The sequence below is a fragment of the Nicotiana sylvestris genome, chromosome 3 (assembly GCF_000393655.2).
Source record: "Nicotiana sylvestris chromosome 3, ASM39365v2, whole genome shotgun sequence".
Lineage (NCBI taxonomy): Eukaryota > Viridiplantae > Streptophyta > Magnoliopsida > Solanales > Solanaceae > Nicotiana > Nicotiana sylvestris.
The window spans coordinates 184,777,585-184,796,226 of NC_091059.1; the positions used below are offsets into that span (position 1 = coordinate 184,777,585).

Sequence of the window (18,642 nt, forward strand, 5' to 3'; positions counted from 1 at the left end):
TATAATTATGTATAATTCAAACACATTATCTCCAGGTACACATTTTGTGTATGTACTCATATCAATAAACACCTAATTTACAAAATATATAAATTTATTGTATTCATAGGAGCTTATAATTTTTCTTAATTTTTATTTATTAACTCAAGCTAATTTCCAATAAAATATTACTCTTTGAGATAGGGTACATGCGCAACGCGCGTATCTTAAGACTAGTCATTTAGAAAAGCAAACAAATAACGTTGGGAGCTGAAAGTTTGAAATAATTTATAGAAAACCCACCGTTAGTTAAAAGAAGAAGAAGAAGTTATTAACACCATAACCTTGCTAATTATATTACGACTGAACTTAAGTTAAACATAAAACTGAAAAGTACCTTCTACTTGAGCCTTCTTGTTCTTCAAACAATCTCTGACAACGAACAAGGATTTATAAGTACTTCAACAGAATTGGGTTGAATTCACTTGTTGATTGAATTAATGCTCTCGCTTTCTATGAATGTGAATACCTTTCCTGCATGATAAAGGAAAACCATATATATATAGACACCTTTGTTCGTAAACCCGTAAATATCTATGGCAATCAAATACTCTATTTAAGAGTCCTAAATTTAGAAGGGATATATATATCTAAAACATTAAAAGGCTTTGTCTGTTGTCCAGTGGAGGGGCCGGGGATCATGGGAACTGAAAAATAAGTTGTAAATAATGAGCATATAATTAGTTGTCTTCTCGTTTGTTACTCTTTCTAAATTTTCAGTCAAAACATAAAGGAAGGACGTTCTTAATTAGTGGTCAAGATTGAAACTGATCCACCTTAACAGTGTCAGCAATGTTAATTTTAGTTAATTATTTAAAAGCATGGTGGATAAGGTGCATTTACATCTATATGAATTCTCATTGATCAGGTGAAGCCATTTAAGGGGGTGGAGGGAGGGTATTATCAATCGGTTCGGACGAATCCAGTAACTTTTTGCTTAGATTCTGTATTTGTAAGAGAAAATCTATAAATACTTAATTGCGAACCCAATAACTAAGGAGCTATTTGCATTAACTGTTCGAATATATACTTAATTGATTTTGATGTATAACTATGATAATAGGTGAATTTAATTATATTCAGACCCTAAATAACCGCCTTCTTGCATAGTTTTAATAATAAAAGTGATAACAAAATGCTCTTATTAGTGCTTTTCATGATTTACAGGTTATATATGACTAGGGAAGGCTAGGGAGCACTTTTGGAGTCAAAAAGAATGAAGAAAGAGAGGCCAACCGTGAAATGTCCCAAGTGAACCACGCAAAAACAGGCTGAAGAATCAGAAAAATGACTCTGCCGCTATTCCACCGCTACCGCGGTGACGGATGCTCGCGGACAGAAGGAGATTCAGAGGAGCTGTTTGGCCGCGGTTCCACCGCGATCGCGGCAGAACCGCGGCAGGAGGCGGAAATTTCAGGGACTAAAGTGCAAAACACGGGATTTTTAGCCCAAAACCCTATTTTAAACACTAGACTTCGCCCAAGAGAGGGATGTATTGATTTTTAGAGTATCTTGGCAAGAAAAACAATTGTGAGAGATCACCCAAAACATTTTTCTTCTTTTCTTTGATTTTGATTGCTAGTTTATGATGGATCTTATCTTAGTTTGTTTACCCATAGTTATGAGTAGCTAAATCTTTTGTCTAAGGTTTTGATGAAACCTATTGGGGGATGAACTTCTTGTTTATGTGAATATAAATTGCTAGTTTCAATCTTTATTTATTCAACTATGCTCTTGTTGTAGTTAATTGACAGGATCCTCAATTAGCTGTGCCTATTTAGTGTGCATAACTCGGGAGAGAGTGCATATGTAGGTTATTGTTGAATAACACCACTCCTAAAGTATAAGAAGAATCTATAACTGCGGGTTTAAAGGCGGGATTAGGGATAACGAAGCCTTGGGTGCAATCTTAAGTGAAATGTGTTAATTAAAGCTAGCTAATGTATAGAGAGTGCAATAGTATATTACTGTGATTACTCGGGAGAGATTTACGGTAAGAAAAGTGTTCATGATTGATAGAGTTGTGTTGGGAAATTTGTATGAAACATAAACAGAAGGGATTCCATCAATAGAAGAAATCTTTACCTTAGCTTTTTCTCATCATTGTTTACAACCTTAGCATTTTAGTTTACAGCTTGTTATTTACTTGCAATCTTAGTTAGTAAAGAAACCTTCAACTGTGATTCAAAAGTTTGGGAAATTGATTCTCAAGAGTTTAGTGGGTCTAAAGATTGTGATTGATAGGTTAACTCTCTGTAGATTCGACCCTGGGCGTAATACTCGGATTATATTTGCAACGTCCGCAGAGTCCTTTTTAGAGGGCATAGTTGGACGTGATCAAACTACGTAACAAAGGTAGTTATCCCCTCACTTTATTTGCATTAATAACTGTTTTTAACTAACAAACCCAACTACTAAGGAAAGTCCCTGCAGTTTTTTAATTAATTAAAGGAGATGGCATTGTAAAGATAACGTGGGTTACGTTGTTTTCCCAATTTCAGCCAAAAAAGAAATTGAGAAATTACCTCAAAAAAGAAAACAGTAACATGACAAACTATAGGTTCTTCTATCATCTTTCCGATAAAAAACGAATAAGAGTAAATTTTCCCATTTTTTCTCCCTTGCCTCTTATCGAAGTGAAAAAACTGTATATTGTCTACTTTTAATTTTATTATAAAAAGATTACAGTTAATTTGACAATTAAAGTGACATTTAACCGAAAGATTCCTAAGAAATGATGCAAAACATCTCTTATTCTATTCTTGATAGAGGTTTTTCTATGTATGAACAGGAAAATAGGAAATGCAGATATATTGGAGTATCGAATTATTTTATTTATTATCCATAAAGAGATAAAGGGCTGGTTGTGGCGGAGTAGTGGAGAAAGATCTAATCACCGTCGTTGTTGGCCAACACAACATGCAATGTTTAGTCAAGACTACGTTAAATATACATTTTAATAATTGAAATTGTCACTTTGCACTAAAAATAGTGCGAGCTAGCCAATTTCTGATTGATAATTGAAAAATAACACGGTCTACAAAATCATTGAAAAATAACTAATGCTTTCCCGAAACACGAAAAGTTCCAGAATAATATTCTGGATTATGGAGCTTATGCATATAAACTTTCAGCATATTATGTTGAAACTCCAGCACACGAAAAGTTCCAGCATAATATGCGAGATTATGAAGTTTCTGCATATAAACTTCTAGCATATTATGATGAAAGCTCATATGTAAAAAATTCGAACTCCACCGCATTATGCTGGAATATTTTTTGATTTTTAAGAATGTTTTGTTCAGATTTTATTTTTATACGAAAAATAACTAAATTTCAATTACATTTGAAACTGTGACTATAAATATGGCTATTTCTGATCCCTCACTTTGCAATGTAACCCACTTGCTTTTCCACTATAAAACTGTGTCTGCCCCCCTACTATTCCCAGAAATTTAAAATACCCCCAAATATCCCACTATTTTGCATTTGTACCTTTATTTTTTCCAATCAATGTTTATTAGAGAATTATTAGTACTAAATAATCAATTCTTAATTTGAAAATTAGTAAATGAGCACATTAGGCGCTTCTTCCAGGAAATTTCATGTCTTTCTTCTTTATGTGATATATTTTCTTCCATTGTCGGCTCCGTTCCCCAATACCTCTATCTCAGACCAATAACCTAAGCTTCAGGAACCTTTTCTCCTTAGTTTGTAGTAGTATATGTTATACAAAACACAGAGAAATTACACTTATAATAGGATTATTGTATGTAGTACTATATTTGTAGGATAATCGATTCTTGCACTTGTCCTAATAAAGTGAAGCAGACGATTCCATTAGCCGACTTGTTGATGTTTTCACTGGTAAAGTTTCAATCTTTATCCTATTCTTTGTTGGTTATATTTGTTTTTATTTTCTGTTTTATCTAGTGTGACAAATCTTGATCTGGTCAATCTCAGAATCAACTTCAAAATTCTGTTTTTTCCTATTATTGCATCATAATCTTCTAATTAATCTCGTTATTTATTCTTCTTCTCTCAGCTGACTTGCTTTGACTCGTCTCTGAATTGGTCTCTTCTGGTGTACTGACCTAGTAAACTTGTGTTTGAGCATCTTCCATTGATTAATTAAGGTACTGTTAGAGTAAAAAAATCACAACTTTAATCAGTATGCAATTATCTATTAGCCCACGTTTTGTTAATTCTTTTTTTTTTCTTCCAATTATTCAGCTTTTACTTATTTATCATGTTTTCAGGAGATTGTAAGTTGTAGGCTGTACTCAAAATGGGATCTGCTGGGGAGAAACTAGAACTTGAATCTGATGAGGAGATTCCATTTAGCTCATCTCAGGCTACTAATAAAATGGACAGTCTGCACTATGAGGCACCTCATATTGCCTCACCCAGAGGTTATCGCTCCTCTAGGGTGTTAAGAAAGATGTACCAGATCAGCCTTTTAAGGAGTATATATGTTGTTATTATCAAAGCAAAGATCAATGTGTTGCTTCCTTTTGGTCCCCTGGCCATATTGCTTCACTATGTTACTGGAAAATATGTAATGATTATTTTTAAGCTCTCTCCATATGCACCTTTTTAATAGTCCATGTTTCTTTTCCATTTCAGTTTTGCTTATATCCTTGTTTTGGGTACAATTTGACGTTTCAGGCTTGGGTCTTTTTCTTCAGTTTACTTGGTATTACACCTTTAGCTGAGCGATTGGGTTATGCGACTGAGTAAGCTCGTGTTCTCCAAGTTAGTTTAGTTCTCTTCTGCTGCTGTTCTAGTTTGTGTGCTTATTGGCCTTCTTAATCCTCTTGTTACAGGCAGCTCGCATTCTATACGGGGCCAACAGGTACTCCCTTTTTGTTTATCATTTCATTTGTTTCTGCATTTTTATCTTCTTGTTAGACACAATAGTAAGAATGCAATGCAATTGGACTTACACATTCATGCATATTGATTGCTTTTTAACCAGATAAAGTTTGTTGAGGGTTCTACTCTGTTTCGATCCTAAAGTAGTTGGGTCAAGCTGTCATTCTGTACTTCCAGGGTCAATTAATTGGTAGTCCTTCGATTTCTTCTCGAGAATCTGTTTATGCTGCTGAGGTACTCGAATTGAATCACTGTTCGATTTCTAGGTTTCATCTTGAACTTAATAGGTTATTTCCAATTAGTTAATCAAAGTTTGGTAGCTTGCAATGCATTTGGACTATATGACAGGATGCTATACTCAAGGTTAGTAAGAGTGTGAAGGAACATGTTTTTCTTATTTCAGGATGGAACTGTGTGAGTTAAGTTGGGGGAAGGTGTTTCTGGGTTCTCCCGTCCCCTCCCCAGCTTCATGGATAGCAAGCTTCTGAATAATTGCTCTTATGTTACTGAAGCCAGTTGGAGTGGTCAGTCAGTAATCAGTTGTATCTTGTAAAATGGTTTTTATGCTTTGCTGTGCTTGAAGTTCGTCTCAGTGTCCTTTGCTGGAATGGTGCATCATGTTTTGATATTGTTACATGTGTATTTATTGGAAGGGAGGGTCTTTCGGAAACAACCTCTCTACTCCTTCGGGGTAGGGGTAAGGTTCTGCGTACACACTACCCTCCCTGGGTATTGGGTTGTTGTTGTTGTATTTGTTGGAAGGAGTCAGTTACACGTGTGCTGTATCTATTCTGTGGGAGCCCATGTCCCCCCCCCCCCAAACCACGTATTTCTCATTTTCTTATCAGCACACTATATTTTTTCCTGATTTGTAGTTGGGGGCCTTCTGAATGCTACATTTGGCAATGCAACTGAAATGATAATCTCATTATATGCATTGAACAACGGAATGATGCGGGTTGTTAAACAATCCTTGTTGGGTTCCATTTTATCGAATATGCTCTTGGTGCTTGGGTGTGCTTTCTTCAGTGGTGGGATTATTCATCACCAGAAAGTCCAGGTGTTCAATAAGGTGATCATATTCTTCTGAATCATCTATGCAGGTCATTGAATAAATCTGCAATAAGTCAATACTTTGCCTTTTATTGATCAATAAATATAATGAAATATGGTTCAGTGTGATCTCTTATCGTACTGCAGCCATTATGTGCCTCTTTGTCATGTTCAATCGGTCATTATATTTTAAATGTTTCAGGCGACTGCCATTGTGAACTCAGGATTGTTGTTGATGGCAGTCATGGGCTTATTATTTCCAGCTGTACTTCATTTCACCCACACGGAAGTGCATTTTGGCAAGTCACAGTTGGCTCTTTCAAGATTTAGCAGTTGCATAATGCTGGTAGCATATGCAAGCTACCTATTCTTTCAGCTCAAGAGTCAACCTGATCTGTATAGCTCCGTGGGCGAGGTAGATGGTCTAACTTTTAGTTGTTGGATTTTCCTAAATTTCACTGCTGCTATTTCATTACATTGTGTTTTTCATTGGAGTAATCAAATGCTTCATATGAAGACTGAAGAGTGCACATATTTCGAATAGTTCTTGAGATGAACTTATACCAAAATATGTATTGTTGTTTATGTTGCTGTTAATGATTTGGTAGATCTAATAGTTAATCTTTTATGGAAACAGGATATAGAAAATAATCCAGAAAATTCTGAAGAAGAAGAGGCGCCTGAGATAACCCAGTGGGAAGCTATTGGGTGGCTTGCTGTTTTGACAATATGGATATCAGTGCTATCTGGATATCTGGTAGATGCCATCGAGGTGATCTATTTGCCTGTTTCCTTTCGTTTTCGTTTTCGTTTCTTTTACATTAAGCCATTTTTATATACTAGTTCTATAAAGGTATATCTGTGGTCGACCTCCTAGTTAACTTTAGGTCCTTTATCATGACACCCTTTTAAGGTCATCAGAGAAAAATTTACGTGATAAGATAACCTTGCTGCAGTAGACCTTCATATATTGACTGCCTTAAATTTCCTTGTCCAATCCTCATTATTGCTTTTGGTTCCACCGGGAAGCCACACTATAAAAAAGTTGGCTAGTGATCAGACATGGGGAATCATAGATGGAAGTTAGAGATTCGGATTGTATGTCCTTCGTCCCAAAGGTCTGTAAAAGTGAAACTGAAAAAATGATTAATTTGACTTTATTGAATTAGTTCAGAAAATTAATCTACACAACACAGATCCTCAAGGGGATCATGTCGAGCACACACATGAAGACATCAAGGGCATGGAACTTCTAAAAACCAAGAGAACACGACTATAGTTGGATACTGTATCATAAAAATTGAACATGTATTAGTAACTGTTAAGCACCCAAGGCTGTGGCTAAGCAGTCAACGAAGTGGGTGCAAAACTGTAGGAGACCATTGTTTAAATTCCTGTGTACGCAGAAAATATTTAGTGATTTCTTTCCCTCTGCCTAAGCTTTGGTGGATAGATTACTCGGTACTTGGTGCTTGTGTTGGTTGGAGGTAGCAGGTACTGGTGGAATAATCCAGGTGTGCACAAGCTGACCCATACATCACATTTATATAGAAAATAGTATTAGTACCTGCTAAACAACTGGAAACAACACATGGCAAAAATACCAACATCCATAGATTGTAGTGATTCATGAATATGCACAAGTAGGGGTGGCAAACAGGCGGGTCGGGTCGGATTTGGGGCGGGTCAAAACGGGTAATGAAAAGCGGATAAATTATCCGATCCGTCCCATATTTAATACGGATAAAAAACGGGTTAACCGGCGGATAATATGAGTAACGATATTATCCATGGCTTCTTGAGTATGATCGCTTTTGGAAGAATTCCTATTCTTTCAAACTTGAGAAACCCCCACTTTGAGGTTTTACAAATATAAAAGTTAAACCCAATAGTTATCCATTGATTATCCATTTTCTAAATGGATAATATGGTTTTTATCCATATTTGACCCGTTTTTAAAAAGTTCATTATCCAACCCATTTTTAGTGGATAATATGGGTGGTTAACTGTTTTCTTTTAACCATTTTGCCACCACCATGCACAAGGTACCAAATAATAGCATATATTGGAACATATAAAAAAGGCTATAATTTAATAAACAATTTAAAATGTTAACAGAGCTGCAAAGGAGAGAACCAGCATAAAAGTAGAAAATTTTCGAAACGGGAGTATTCATACTTCACACAAGGTAAAGAAGAACAAGATAGGGGCACAAAAATTTAAACCTGGTTTGTTCCCATTTTCAAACCAGGTGAAGAAAAGAAGCCTGGAACTCTGAAAAATGAAAACAGCATTGAGTTTAGATAGAGCCACAAAGTTTCCAACGCAATTTCATTGTTGCTAGAGAAGTCTTATTTAACTCTGACTTAATTGATTTACAGTCTCCCATAAGCACCTAATAAAGTTAAGCTACGTGCATAATGCAAACGGACTCAATATTAGCTTTGAATCCTTTAGTAAGTTTGATTTTTGTTATTCGTGGTAATTTATCTATGTCATTAATATTTTTTCAGGGTGCATCTGACTCGTTGAACATGCCCATGTCCTTTATTAGTGTCATCTTGCTTCCAATTGTAGGAAATGCGGCAGAACACGCCAGCGCAATCATGTTTGCGATGAAAGATAAGCTTGTGAGTTCTTAGGAAACTAAATTTACTTTCTCTTTTGCTCCAAAATAGTTACTAATGTATCCTCATTGGCAGGACATCACGCTTGGAGTTGCAATTGGGTCATCTACTCAGATATCAATGTTTGTGGTAAGACATTTAATGCATTCTGACTATCTGAGGTAGCCTTTTAAGTTATTGTATAGTTTTTATTAATTTTTATTTATTTATTGATCCTTGTATGGATTTCCCTGATTACTCTCCTGACAGCACGTAATCTTTCTGCGTCGCTGTAAATTTTTGTCAGTCAGGTTATGTTTTTATTCGAGATAGATAGTAGAGCTTGTGCATTTTGTTGGTAATTTTATATCTTGTGCTGTTGAAAATGCAGATACCGTTTTGTGTTGTTGTTGGTTGGTTTATGGGAAAGCCCATGGACTTGAATTTCCAATTATTTGAGACTGCTACACTCTTCATCACAGTGCTAGTCGTGGCATTCATGTTGCAGGTTTTGCATCCTACATAGTTCTTTCTTAACACCCCTCACTCCCCCCCCCCCCCCCCAAAAAAAAAAGAAAAAAGAAAAAGAAACGAACCATGTAATTTAAGCTTGTCACTAATTTCTGATGTTGCTTTACATGTTGTAGGAAGGCACATCAAACTATTTTAAAGGGTTGATGCTGATCCTATGCTATCTGATTGTTGCTGCAAGTTTCTTTGTACATGTCGATCCATCCAAAGGTAGGTCCCTAGTTTCATTCTTTTGTCCTTGTTCCTTTTGAAGTCTGAGCCATCCATTAAATTCCATTTCCTTTATAATTTTTATATATGCCAGTTGAGGCTACTTCTCCTTTCACAAGCCTATGTTATCATAACCTGTTTGATGCAAAACTTGTCGGCTTTATCTGCTACCACCAATTTTTCAGCATTTGACTCATTAGAATTTTCTTTTCATTTTAAATTGTTGTGTTTTAATTCTGATAACTTTTCTCTTTTGCTTGGATAGAAAAAGTACTAATTTGTGCAAGCTAAACATTACCTAGATCGCGTTCAACGTATATAAAAGAAAGGAAAAAAAAGAAGGGTTACAAAGGTCACCACGATTTGGTCACCCTTAATGAGTCCCAAACTGACTTTTGTTTGAATGCTAGATTCCCTTTTCTCAAGCCCTCTTCCTTTAGTTGCATATTAGACTTTAAGTGGAACATGAAAATACGAAACGCTTGTTCTGACATTGGTGAGTTAAGGCTTTGATGAGTTATGATCCTGCTTACCACTGTCTTTATTGGCAATTAACCATTGTTACAATGGACTTGGTGTAGATGGAGACTAAGTAGCCATGGTTATACCCATGCCTCAGCCAAATGAGCTCCTCGACTCCTGGCAGTGAAATGAATAGCAATGAGTCCGGCCAGCTGCACTACCTAAATGATGATTTGATTGGAGGAATGAAGGGACTTGCTTGTTACAACAGAATGTTCAAGGTAGTGAGCTATTATTGACTTCTTGAATGTTTTATCAATGTTGTATCATGTATCTTTAGCAGACAAACAATCCCATTATTCCCAGCAATGTAAGAAAGCTGGTTTTAGTCTTCCACTTGGAGAAAAAAGATAGAAAAAGGGGTGAGGGTATAAAACAAATATATTTATTCTTTTCTTTCTTTCTTTCTTCAAATTGCTGTTCCAAATGTCATAGTTAGGAGATGTAACTGTTGTAAAATTTTCCTATTGTTTCATAGTAATCCTTAGAAAAAAGTTTTCATTGCATAAAATCAATGTGTTGTAGCAAGGAGATATCTTTAACTTCAGTACTCTTGCACATAAGGGTCCTTTATCGCGGTCAGTGGTCTTCAGTAGTTGTCTCATGATCTATTGGAGTAACGTCGTGATAATTATGTTATAATGTAACTATATACGTATTGAATGCAACATACTACGCGCACCATTATGTTTCACTACCCCTCCCCCCCTCCCCGACCCACCCAAATTAATAGTATAATAAAAAGGGAAGTCTGTTTTAAGTTAATATTTGAGTGTATGAATAAAATGTGGTCCAGGATACCAATGAGATGCAAATGCTTTTTCATTGGATAGAGTAATTTTCAGCATTGTTTGATGAAGCATTTCTGGTAGAACAATATATAGACGGAAGGGAAGCTGGTATGGATGATCTTTGACTGAGATTTGAATAAACTTAGAATCTGCATCTGGTGGACAACATTTGGTTTGAAAATGGACAGGTCTTCTTCAGGTCTCTTCAAATTGGTAAACTTTAGTGGTTGGCCTCAGCATTTTTAACTGGGATTTTCGAAAGCGACTGACGATACTTCACACACCAACTATATATTTTTTGAGTTTTAACTTTAATTATGGTTCGTTTGGAATCTAGTCGCGTGTAAATAACCCGCTATAATATGGGTTTTGGCGCTCCTTTTTAAGAGGAGTTTATTTTTGGGCAAAGTGTACTAGTAGTCACTTATAAGCATGTTATTTAAAATATATTCATAATTTACAGTGTATTTAAAGATTAGCCAATTCATCCAAACTTCAGGACTAAATATTCTAAATTTTTGAGCTATTAATTTGAAATTTAGGATTTAGTATCCTAAATTTTTGAGCTGCTAATTTAAAATTTAGGACATAAGATTCGAATTTGTGGACACAATTTTCGAACTTCAGACAAACTTCAGGACGTCGTGTCTTGAAGTTTGAGAAAATTGGTTAATCTTTAAATACATTGTAAACTGTGGATATATTTTAAACAGTATATTTAAAAGTGGCTACAATTTTCGAACTTCAAACAAACTTCAGGATATCGTGTACCGAAGTTTGAATAAATTGACTAATTTTTGAATACATTGTAAACTGTGGCTACCTGATGCCATTTCAGGGTACAAACTCAGATCTTTTCTTACGTGTGGAGAAGCTTTTACCATTTCACTCCACCTTTTGGTGGTTCAACTATATTACTTCTGAGTTTCTCTGATATGTTCACCAAAACTCTTTAAAATATGACCACCTCAATATAAACTAATTTAATCTTGGCAAATAGCAACTAAACTATTATTGGAACTATTAAGGATATCCTATCTGAAGATGTGAAGATGTGGCTGTGGTTGTGTCTGTTGGGTGGTGCTGTATGAGATATATTATGTTTGGGAAAGGGTTTGCCTAGTGTGCGATTCCTATCTCATGGTGTTCCCCCCACTATACTCATAAGCCATAATAACCCCTTTGACCAAAAACAACAGGGGATTATTGTTATTATTATTACTACTGTTGACTTTTGAATTATTATTTGGTGATTTGTGATCCCTTTTCCTCCACCATCATGCGCAGAGATGGCTCAGTGCTCGCTAATGGATTATGATTGGCCATTATGATTACTCAAGAGTGAAGACGACTCCCCCACTTGAAATAAATTGGATTTTTTTTTAGATTTTTATTACATACGCCGGCAATATAGGTCGTTTACACTGTCTGTCTCGACGGGTTCTCTGCCCTGCGGGGATGGAGCGTAGTTTAACATGTTATAGTAAATTTAGATTAAGGATTAATACTTATCGTATAGATTTATCATATAAGTGATCTGATCCTATATACTAATATCTTTTGGAATTTTAACCCTATAGTATTTGTCCCCAATAATAAATTTGTCGAATTATTCTAGAAGATGACTTGAGAAGCCGTCAAACTCCGGGGATTCTGGCCTATGCTTTCCCTGCAATTTCTCCAATAAGCAGCCATTGAACATGTCTATATCAACCTGATCACCAATCCTGACTTACTATTAAATAATTATGTTTAGTTGGCTATATTTTTACACAATCAAAGTACCAAAATTAAACCTTTAATTATAGAAAAAACTCACTTCCAACCTTCATTCTCTCTCTAAAAAAGAATAATAATGAGAATGGATCTGGAAACTCCTTTAATGGTCAACGAGCCAAGTAATAGTATTAAAATACCAAGGGGCCAAGTAATGTCCACACACAGATAACAGTTGAAGAACATAACATGTGACTATAGCACAGCTTGTACAGAGAGAAGTCAGCTACATAAAAATCGAAAATGGAGCACCAATAAACATACTTAAAAGGGTAGGGTCTAGGAAAAGACCGGACCAAATTAGATATGATGTACATAACTTTATTATGCATTTTTACAAGAGATTGTCTCTGTAGCTTGAACACGTGACTTCCTAATCACATGTCGGCAACTTTTACCGTTGCCCCAAGATTCCCTTTCACCAATAAACATAAAGGGCAACCTGGTGCACTTAGCTCCCGCTATGCGCGGGGTCCGGGGAAGGGCCGGACCACAAGAGTCTATAGTATGCAGTCACCAATAAATATACTATGTAAAAAATAAAGGATATATATACTATGTGGCTCTTCCTCTACCTCTAAGGTTCTGCTTAATCATCTGAGACATTTTCCACCTCCCAAATATTACTACCCATCATGTAGCAAATCGGATAGCAACAAACCCATAATAGCTGATAGGTGCAAGCTACTTTTGAAAATCACAACATGCCATAATAAACGAGTGTAATAATCTGTTACTTAGTGCAAGTGGGAATAAAATTAAAATAAAGAAGACAAGTCATATTGGGAGAAAAAGCATTTCAATAAGGAGGAAGTGAGGAGAATAGTATGGTAAAGTCTCTCTCTTTCCCACGTATATGACACGCTTTAGTATATATGATGGTGGCAAATATACAAATATCCACAGAATAAAAAATAAAGTCCACCAAGCTATCCAGCCGTCCCAAAAGTAAACGCTTTATTTCAAGAATTCAGACCTCAGCTTTTTTACATAAAAATTGCTCCTTGTCAACATCAACTACTCTCTCTCTCTCCTCTTCATGGGGTTAGACTAAAGTCTTGCACGATCGACAGGACAAAGAAGTTGCAAAAAAATACCCACATGGTTGATTGGAGTATCTTGGCATCTTCAACTGTCTTTCTTCTTGCTCATCTTTAGTTGTCCAAATTAATGATCACGGATAATAAAGACAGCCGCCACCTACAATCTGGTCTGACATATCATCAGTTTCGAGCAGCCATGCTCCTCACTTCTCTTCATTCTTCATCTTCTTCTTCTTCTTCTTCATCTTTACCCCACCGTAACTCTTTTTACCTAATAACAGTGACAGTTCTTGTACTTCTAATTTCTTCTGTTGCTACTATTTGTCATGCCTCCTGCAATCAACTTGATCGTGATTCTTTGTTATCATTCTCTGTTGCTATCTCTTCTCCATCTCCTCTGAATTGGTCTTCTTCTTTTGATTGCTGCACCTGGGAAGGTGTTGGTTGTGATAATAGTGGCAGAGTAATCAGTCTGTTGCTTCCATCAAGAAGCCTTTTTGGAAGCATTAGACCTTCTATTGCAAACTTGAGCAAACTTGAGCAACTCAGCCTGTCACATAATCGCTTTTTTGGTCCCCTCCCGGATGGATTTTTCGAGTCATTTAGTAGCTTGCAGATCATTGACTTGAGTTATAACCGTTTATCAGGACAATTGCCCCTATCTGATAGATTGCCATCACCCATCCAGTTATTAAATCTCTCCAGCAACCACTTCAATGGGACAATCCGCTCATCATTTCTCGAGCCAGCAATTAATTTAGTGAGTTTTGATATTAGCAATAATAGCTTCTCTGGTCAAATACCTTCCTTTATCTGCAGCTACTCTGCAGCCATCAGAGTTCTTGATTTCTCCTCCAATGAATTCGTGGGACAGATTCCCAAAGGATTTGGAAGTTGCTCCAATTTGGTTACTCTGAGAGCAGGATTCAACCATCTTTCAGGATCCATTCCTGATGATATTTATAGTGTGTCAACACTGCAGGAAATCTTTTTACCTGCCAATAAATTTTCTGGACCCATGCCAGAAGGAATTGTCAACCTCGTCAACCTCAGAATCCTTGCACTCTATGGCAATGAATTGACAGGTTTGATCCCTCAAGATATCGGAAGGCTCACCAAATTGGAGCAGTTGCTCCTCCATATAAACTTTCTAAATGGCACTGTGCCCCCTTCACTGATGGCTTGCACCCGTCTCACTGTGCTCAATTTAAGGGTCAACTTCTTGGAAGGTGAACTCTCAGCTCTTGATTTCTCAAACCTCAGTCGACTCGGCACAATTGACCTTGGGAATAACCTCTTCACTGGAAGCATTCCACAAAGCTTATTTTCATGCAGGTCATTAACTGCAATCCGTTTGGCTACTAACAAGCTGACGGGAGATATCATGCCTGGCATAATGTCTTTACAATCTCTGTCCTTCCTCTCGGTCTCCAATAACAGCCTAACCAATTTTGCAGGGGCAATAGAAGTCCTTAAGGGTTGTAAGAATCTTACCACACTAATCCTCACCATAAACTTCTATAATGAAACATTGCCCGATGATGGAAACTTAATTGGGTCTGAAGATTTTCAAAATCTCCAAATTCTGGGCTTGGGTGGTTGCAATTTTACTGGACAGATACCGACATGGCTGGTTAAACTTAGGAAGTTAGAAGTTCTAGACCTTTCTATGAATCAAATCACAGGCAAAATTCCAGGTTGGTTGGGGACTCTACAAAATCTATTTTACATGGATTTGTCTCAAAATCTTCTGTATGGAGGCTTCCCTATAGAACTTACTCAACTGCAAAGACTGGCATCAGAGGGGGCTGCTGATCAGATAGAAAGAAGTGCTTTAGAGTTGCCTGTTTTTGTTCAGCCAAACAATGCCTCAAATCAGCAATATAATCAACTGTCAAACCTGCCACCAGCTATTTACCTCGGACATAACAGCCTTGACAGCATTATACCAACTGAGATTGGTCAGCTGAAGTACATCCTTGTTCTTGATCTGAGCAATAACAACTTTTCAGGAAACATTCCGGAAACAATATCCAACCTCACTAACTTGGAGAAACTAGATCTATCTGGAAACAACCTCTCGGGTGAAATTCCTTCATCACTCAAGGGTCTTCATTTTTTGTCTTCTTTCAGTGTTGCTCACAACAATCTTGAGGGCCCTATTCCAACGGGAGGTCAGTTTGACACATTTCCTGTCACTAGTTTCTTAGGGAATCCAGGACTTTGCGGTCAAATCCTGCAGCACAGTTGCACTGACCAATCGGCAACTACACAACCTTCAGCAGTGAGAAAAAGCCCAAAAATGAAAATTATAATTGGACTAATCCTAGGGATCTCCTTCGGCATTGCCTTAACACTTATTGTCACAGCATTATGGATATTCTCCAAGAGGAGGATCCTTCCGAGAGGTGACGCTGAGAAAAATGACTTGGATATTGTGTCCTACAACTCCACCTCTGGATTGTCTGCCGAGAACGGTAAGGATAATAGCATGCTTGTTATGTTTCCAACCAATAAGAATCAGATTAAGGATCTCACAATTTTTGACATACTAAAAGCCACAAATAACTTCAACCAAGCAAACATAATTGGTTGTGGAGGTTTTGGTCTGGTCTACAAAGCAACTTTAGCAGATGGAACTACACTGGCCGTTAAGAAGCTTTCAGGAGATATGGGTTTAATTGAAAGAGAATTTAGGGCAGAGGTGGAAGCTTTATCCACTGCCCAACATGAGAATTTGGTCTCTCTTGAAGGTTATTGTGTGCATGATGGCTGTAGATTGCTGTTCTATTCCTATATGGAAAATGGAAGTCTGGACTACTGGTTGCACGAGAAGACTGATGGAGCATCCCTACTTGATTGGCCAACTCGACTGAAGATTGCACAGGGGGCGAGTTTTGGACTGGCTTACATGCATCAGATATGCGAACCACATATTGTTCATCGTGACATCAAATCCAGTAACATCCTCCTTGATGAAAAGTTTAAAGCACATGTTGCAGATTTTGGATTGTCCAGATTGATTCTTCCTTACCATACTCATGTAACCACTGAACTGGTTGGTACCCTCGGCTACATCCCACCGGAGTACAGTCAGTCATGGATAGCCACTTTGAGAGGGGATGTCTATAGTTTTGGAGTTGTGATGCTAGAACTCCTGGCTGGCAGAAGACCTGTGGACATGACCAAATCAAAGATGTCGAGGGAATTGGTTGTATGGGTGCAGCAAATGAGAAATGAGGGCAAACAAGAAGAAATATTTGATCCTCTACTGAGAGACAAGGGCTTCGAAGAAGAAATGCTTAAAGTGCTTGATGTTGCCTGCATGTGTGTCAACCACAATCCTTTCAAAAGGCCAGCTATAACAGAGGTTGTTGAGTGGCTCAGAGGAGTAGGATCCAAACGGGAGGCACCTAAATAAGGTGGTGGTATGCATATATTTGATATAGTTGCGAGTGTCTGTATAGCTGGGAAGCTGAACTTTCCTTTTTACAACATACGAAAATAACATGTAGGAATAAATGTACAAACTGAAAGATTTCATCAATTAATTTTAGGACTTTGACTCATGGCTAGCATTTCATTTCAGGATGACAGGTAGATACAAACACTGCAATAAACGAAAGTCCCCATTGCTTATACTGGCAGTTATTACTAAGTAGTAAAGTGTTCCTGACATAGGTGTTCTTCTTTAGGCCAATTTTCTAATAGGTGTCTGCGTAACTAATTCATATGGATAGTGTTCAATACGACATTGATGAACAAATTAGTAATACAATGTTCAATAACAGAAATATCACACTTACCGGTATTGGCAATGTAAAGGACACACCTTTAGGCAGCATTACACCTCAGCAATGGAAGTTCATTTGCACCTTCTCCACCGGAACTCCACTGAGTACCAAATAGCATATTCTTTTTAGGGGTTAACAGTTTCTGCTTGTAGTTCATCATGTTAATGTATACAGGGGAAAGTAGAAAAAAACATGCTGAAAATAATACCCAATAAATTGGTTATTGAATTGGTTAAGAATGATGTTAGTACAAATTACCTTAACCATTTATCAGCCACGCTGTAATTTCGCCATATCGCTCTGCAATCAGTTCGTTCATTGCAGCAGAGGGACAAAAAGCGCTGGCAAGTTACAAAATAATTGGTTTGGGCATTTCGACAAGCAGGCTATAGGCAAAACAGCCCCAAACTGGTAAACAAAATTCTACAGGATTACATTGAATTAATAAAAAATATAGAAAAAATACAAGTACGTCTCCTTAATGCAATTTTTTAATCACGTTCTGCTAATTCTACTAATCCTTTTCACTTCCGAAAGGAAAATGTCCCATTCACCTTTGACATTAAAAGTAGAATATTATGATAAGTGATAACAAATTTAATAGGAAGACCTAAAGTAGGGATAACAATTTTAATTCCGCTACTAATACTTGCATTGATTCAGTCTACATAGGTAGGGGTATTTCTGAAAATTTTGACGGGATGTAAACGTGATGATTAAACTTTACTGTAGGAAATCTAACCATATCTACTATACTATACTATATATAAAATGCTGTTAATTTAACTTCTATTTTAATACAAATTAGTATTTGTACCCGCGCATTGCGCGAAGAATATTAAATATAATTTTTTATAAGAATATTACTTGAATAATACGGTAGACATAAAAGAACATGCAAATGCTATTATTTTATGAGCATGTAAATCCATTGGATATTCATACATTCAAGTCATAAGGAAACATATGTATCCATTAGAAACTAGCTAGTGAGGAAAGCATTAGTAAGAAAATGCAATCTTGGATGATTGGCCATATTCTGATTCTTAGACAAATGTATTAGTACATTTGAAAAAGGCCATTTCTACTACACAATATGTTGGTTCAAATTAACAAAGTTCCTCTTAAAGGCATAAAACAAAATCTTCCTTTGATCCGTTCAAACCCGTCAAGTATTGATGGAATAGACCTTTGAATATCAGCCATTAAAAATAGAATAAACTCTTGGTTAACAAATTCAGTGTATGAAATATACTTTTCTTTTTGGTCCAGATGAGTATGAGGCTGCAAAGTATAAACAATAAAAATGATATTCAAAACAGGAAGTTTTTGATGTATGCTAATCAAACTAAAATAAAAATATTACTGGTCTCAACCTCAAGTTGTCTAAGCCAATTCTTCC

The 18,642-nt window shown here is 36.6% G+C and overlaps 2 protein-coding genes across 2 annotated transcripts; both read left to right on the forward strand.

The window, feature by feature from the left end:
* Positions 1-3,543: 3,543 nt before the first annotated feature.
* LOC104211880 (vacuolar cation/proton exchanger 2-like) lies at positions 3,544-10,347 on the forward strand. The gene is made up of 13 exons (XM_009761018.2): positions 3,544-3,906; positions 4,085-4,175; positions 4,299-4,597; positions 4,708-4,775; positions 4,866-4,894; positions 5,790-5,986; positions 6,170-6,382; positions 6,605-6,739; positions 8,481-8,597; positions 8,670-8,723; positions 8,965-9,081; positions 9,221-9,314; positions 9,896-10,347. Exons 3-13 carry the CDS (start codon positions 4,328-4,330, stop codon positions 9,904-9,906), a joined length of 1,305 nt encoding a protein of 434 aa, XP_009759320.1. The 5' UTR covers positions 3,544-3,906; positions 4,085-4,175; positions 4,299-4,327; the 3' UTR covers positions 9,907-10,347.
* Positions 10,348-13,257: 2,910 nt separating this feature from the next.
* On the forward strand, positions 13,258-17,015 carry LOC104211881 (tyrosine-sulfated glycopeptide receptor 1). The gene has a single exon (XM_009761020.2). It carries the CDS (start codon positions 13,574-13,576, stop codon positions 16,865-16,867), a length of 3,294 nt encoding a protein of 1,097 aa, XP_009759322.1. The 5' UTR covers positions 13,258-13,573; the 3' UTR covers positions 16,868-17,015.
* Positions 17,016-18,642: the final 1,627 nt, after the last annotated feature.

Excerpts from the sequence above, each read along its gene's own strand:
- LOC104211881 (XM_009761020.2), top strand. The coding sequence starts at position 13,574 with ATGATCACGGATAATAAAGACAGCCGCCACCTACAATCTGGTCTGACA.
- LOC104211880 (XM_009761018.2), top strand. The coding sequence starts at position 4,328 with ATGGGATCTGCTGGGGAGAAACTAGAACTTGAATCTGATGAGGAGATT. Across the intron at positions 8,598-8,669 it reads TTGCGATGAAAGATAAGCTT|GACATCACGCTTGGAGTTGC; the intron begins GTGAGTTCTTAG and ends CCTCATTGGCAG. Across the intron at positions 9,082-9,220 it reads TCGTGGCATTCATGTTGCAG|GAAGGCACATCAAACTATTT; the intron begins GTTTTGCATCCT and ends TACATGTTGTAG.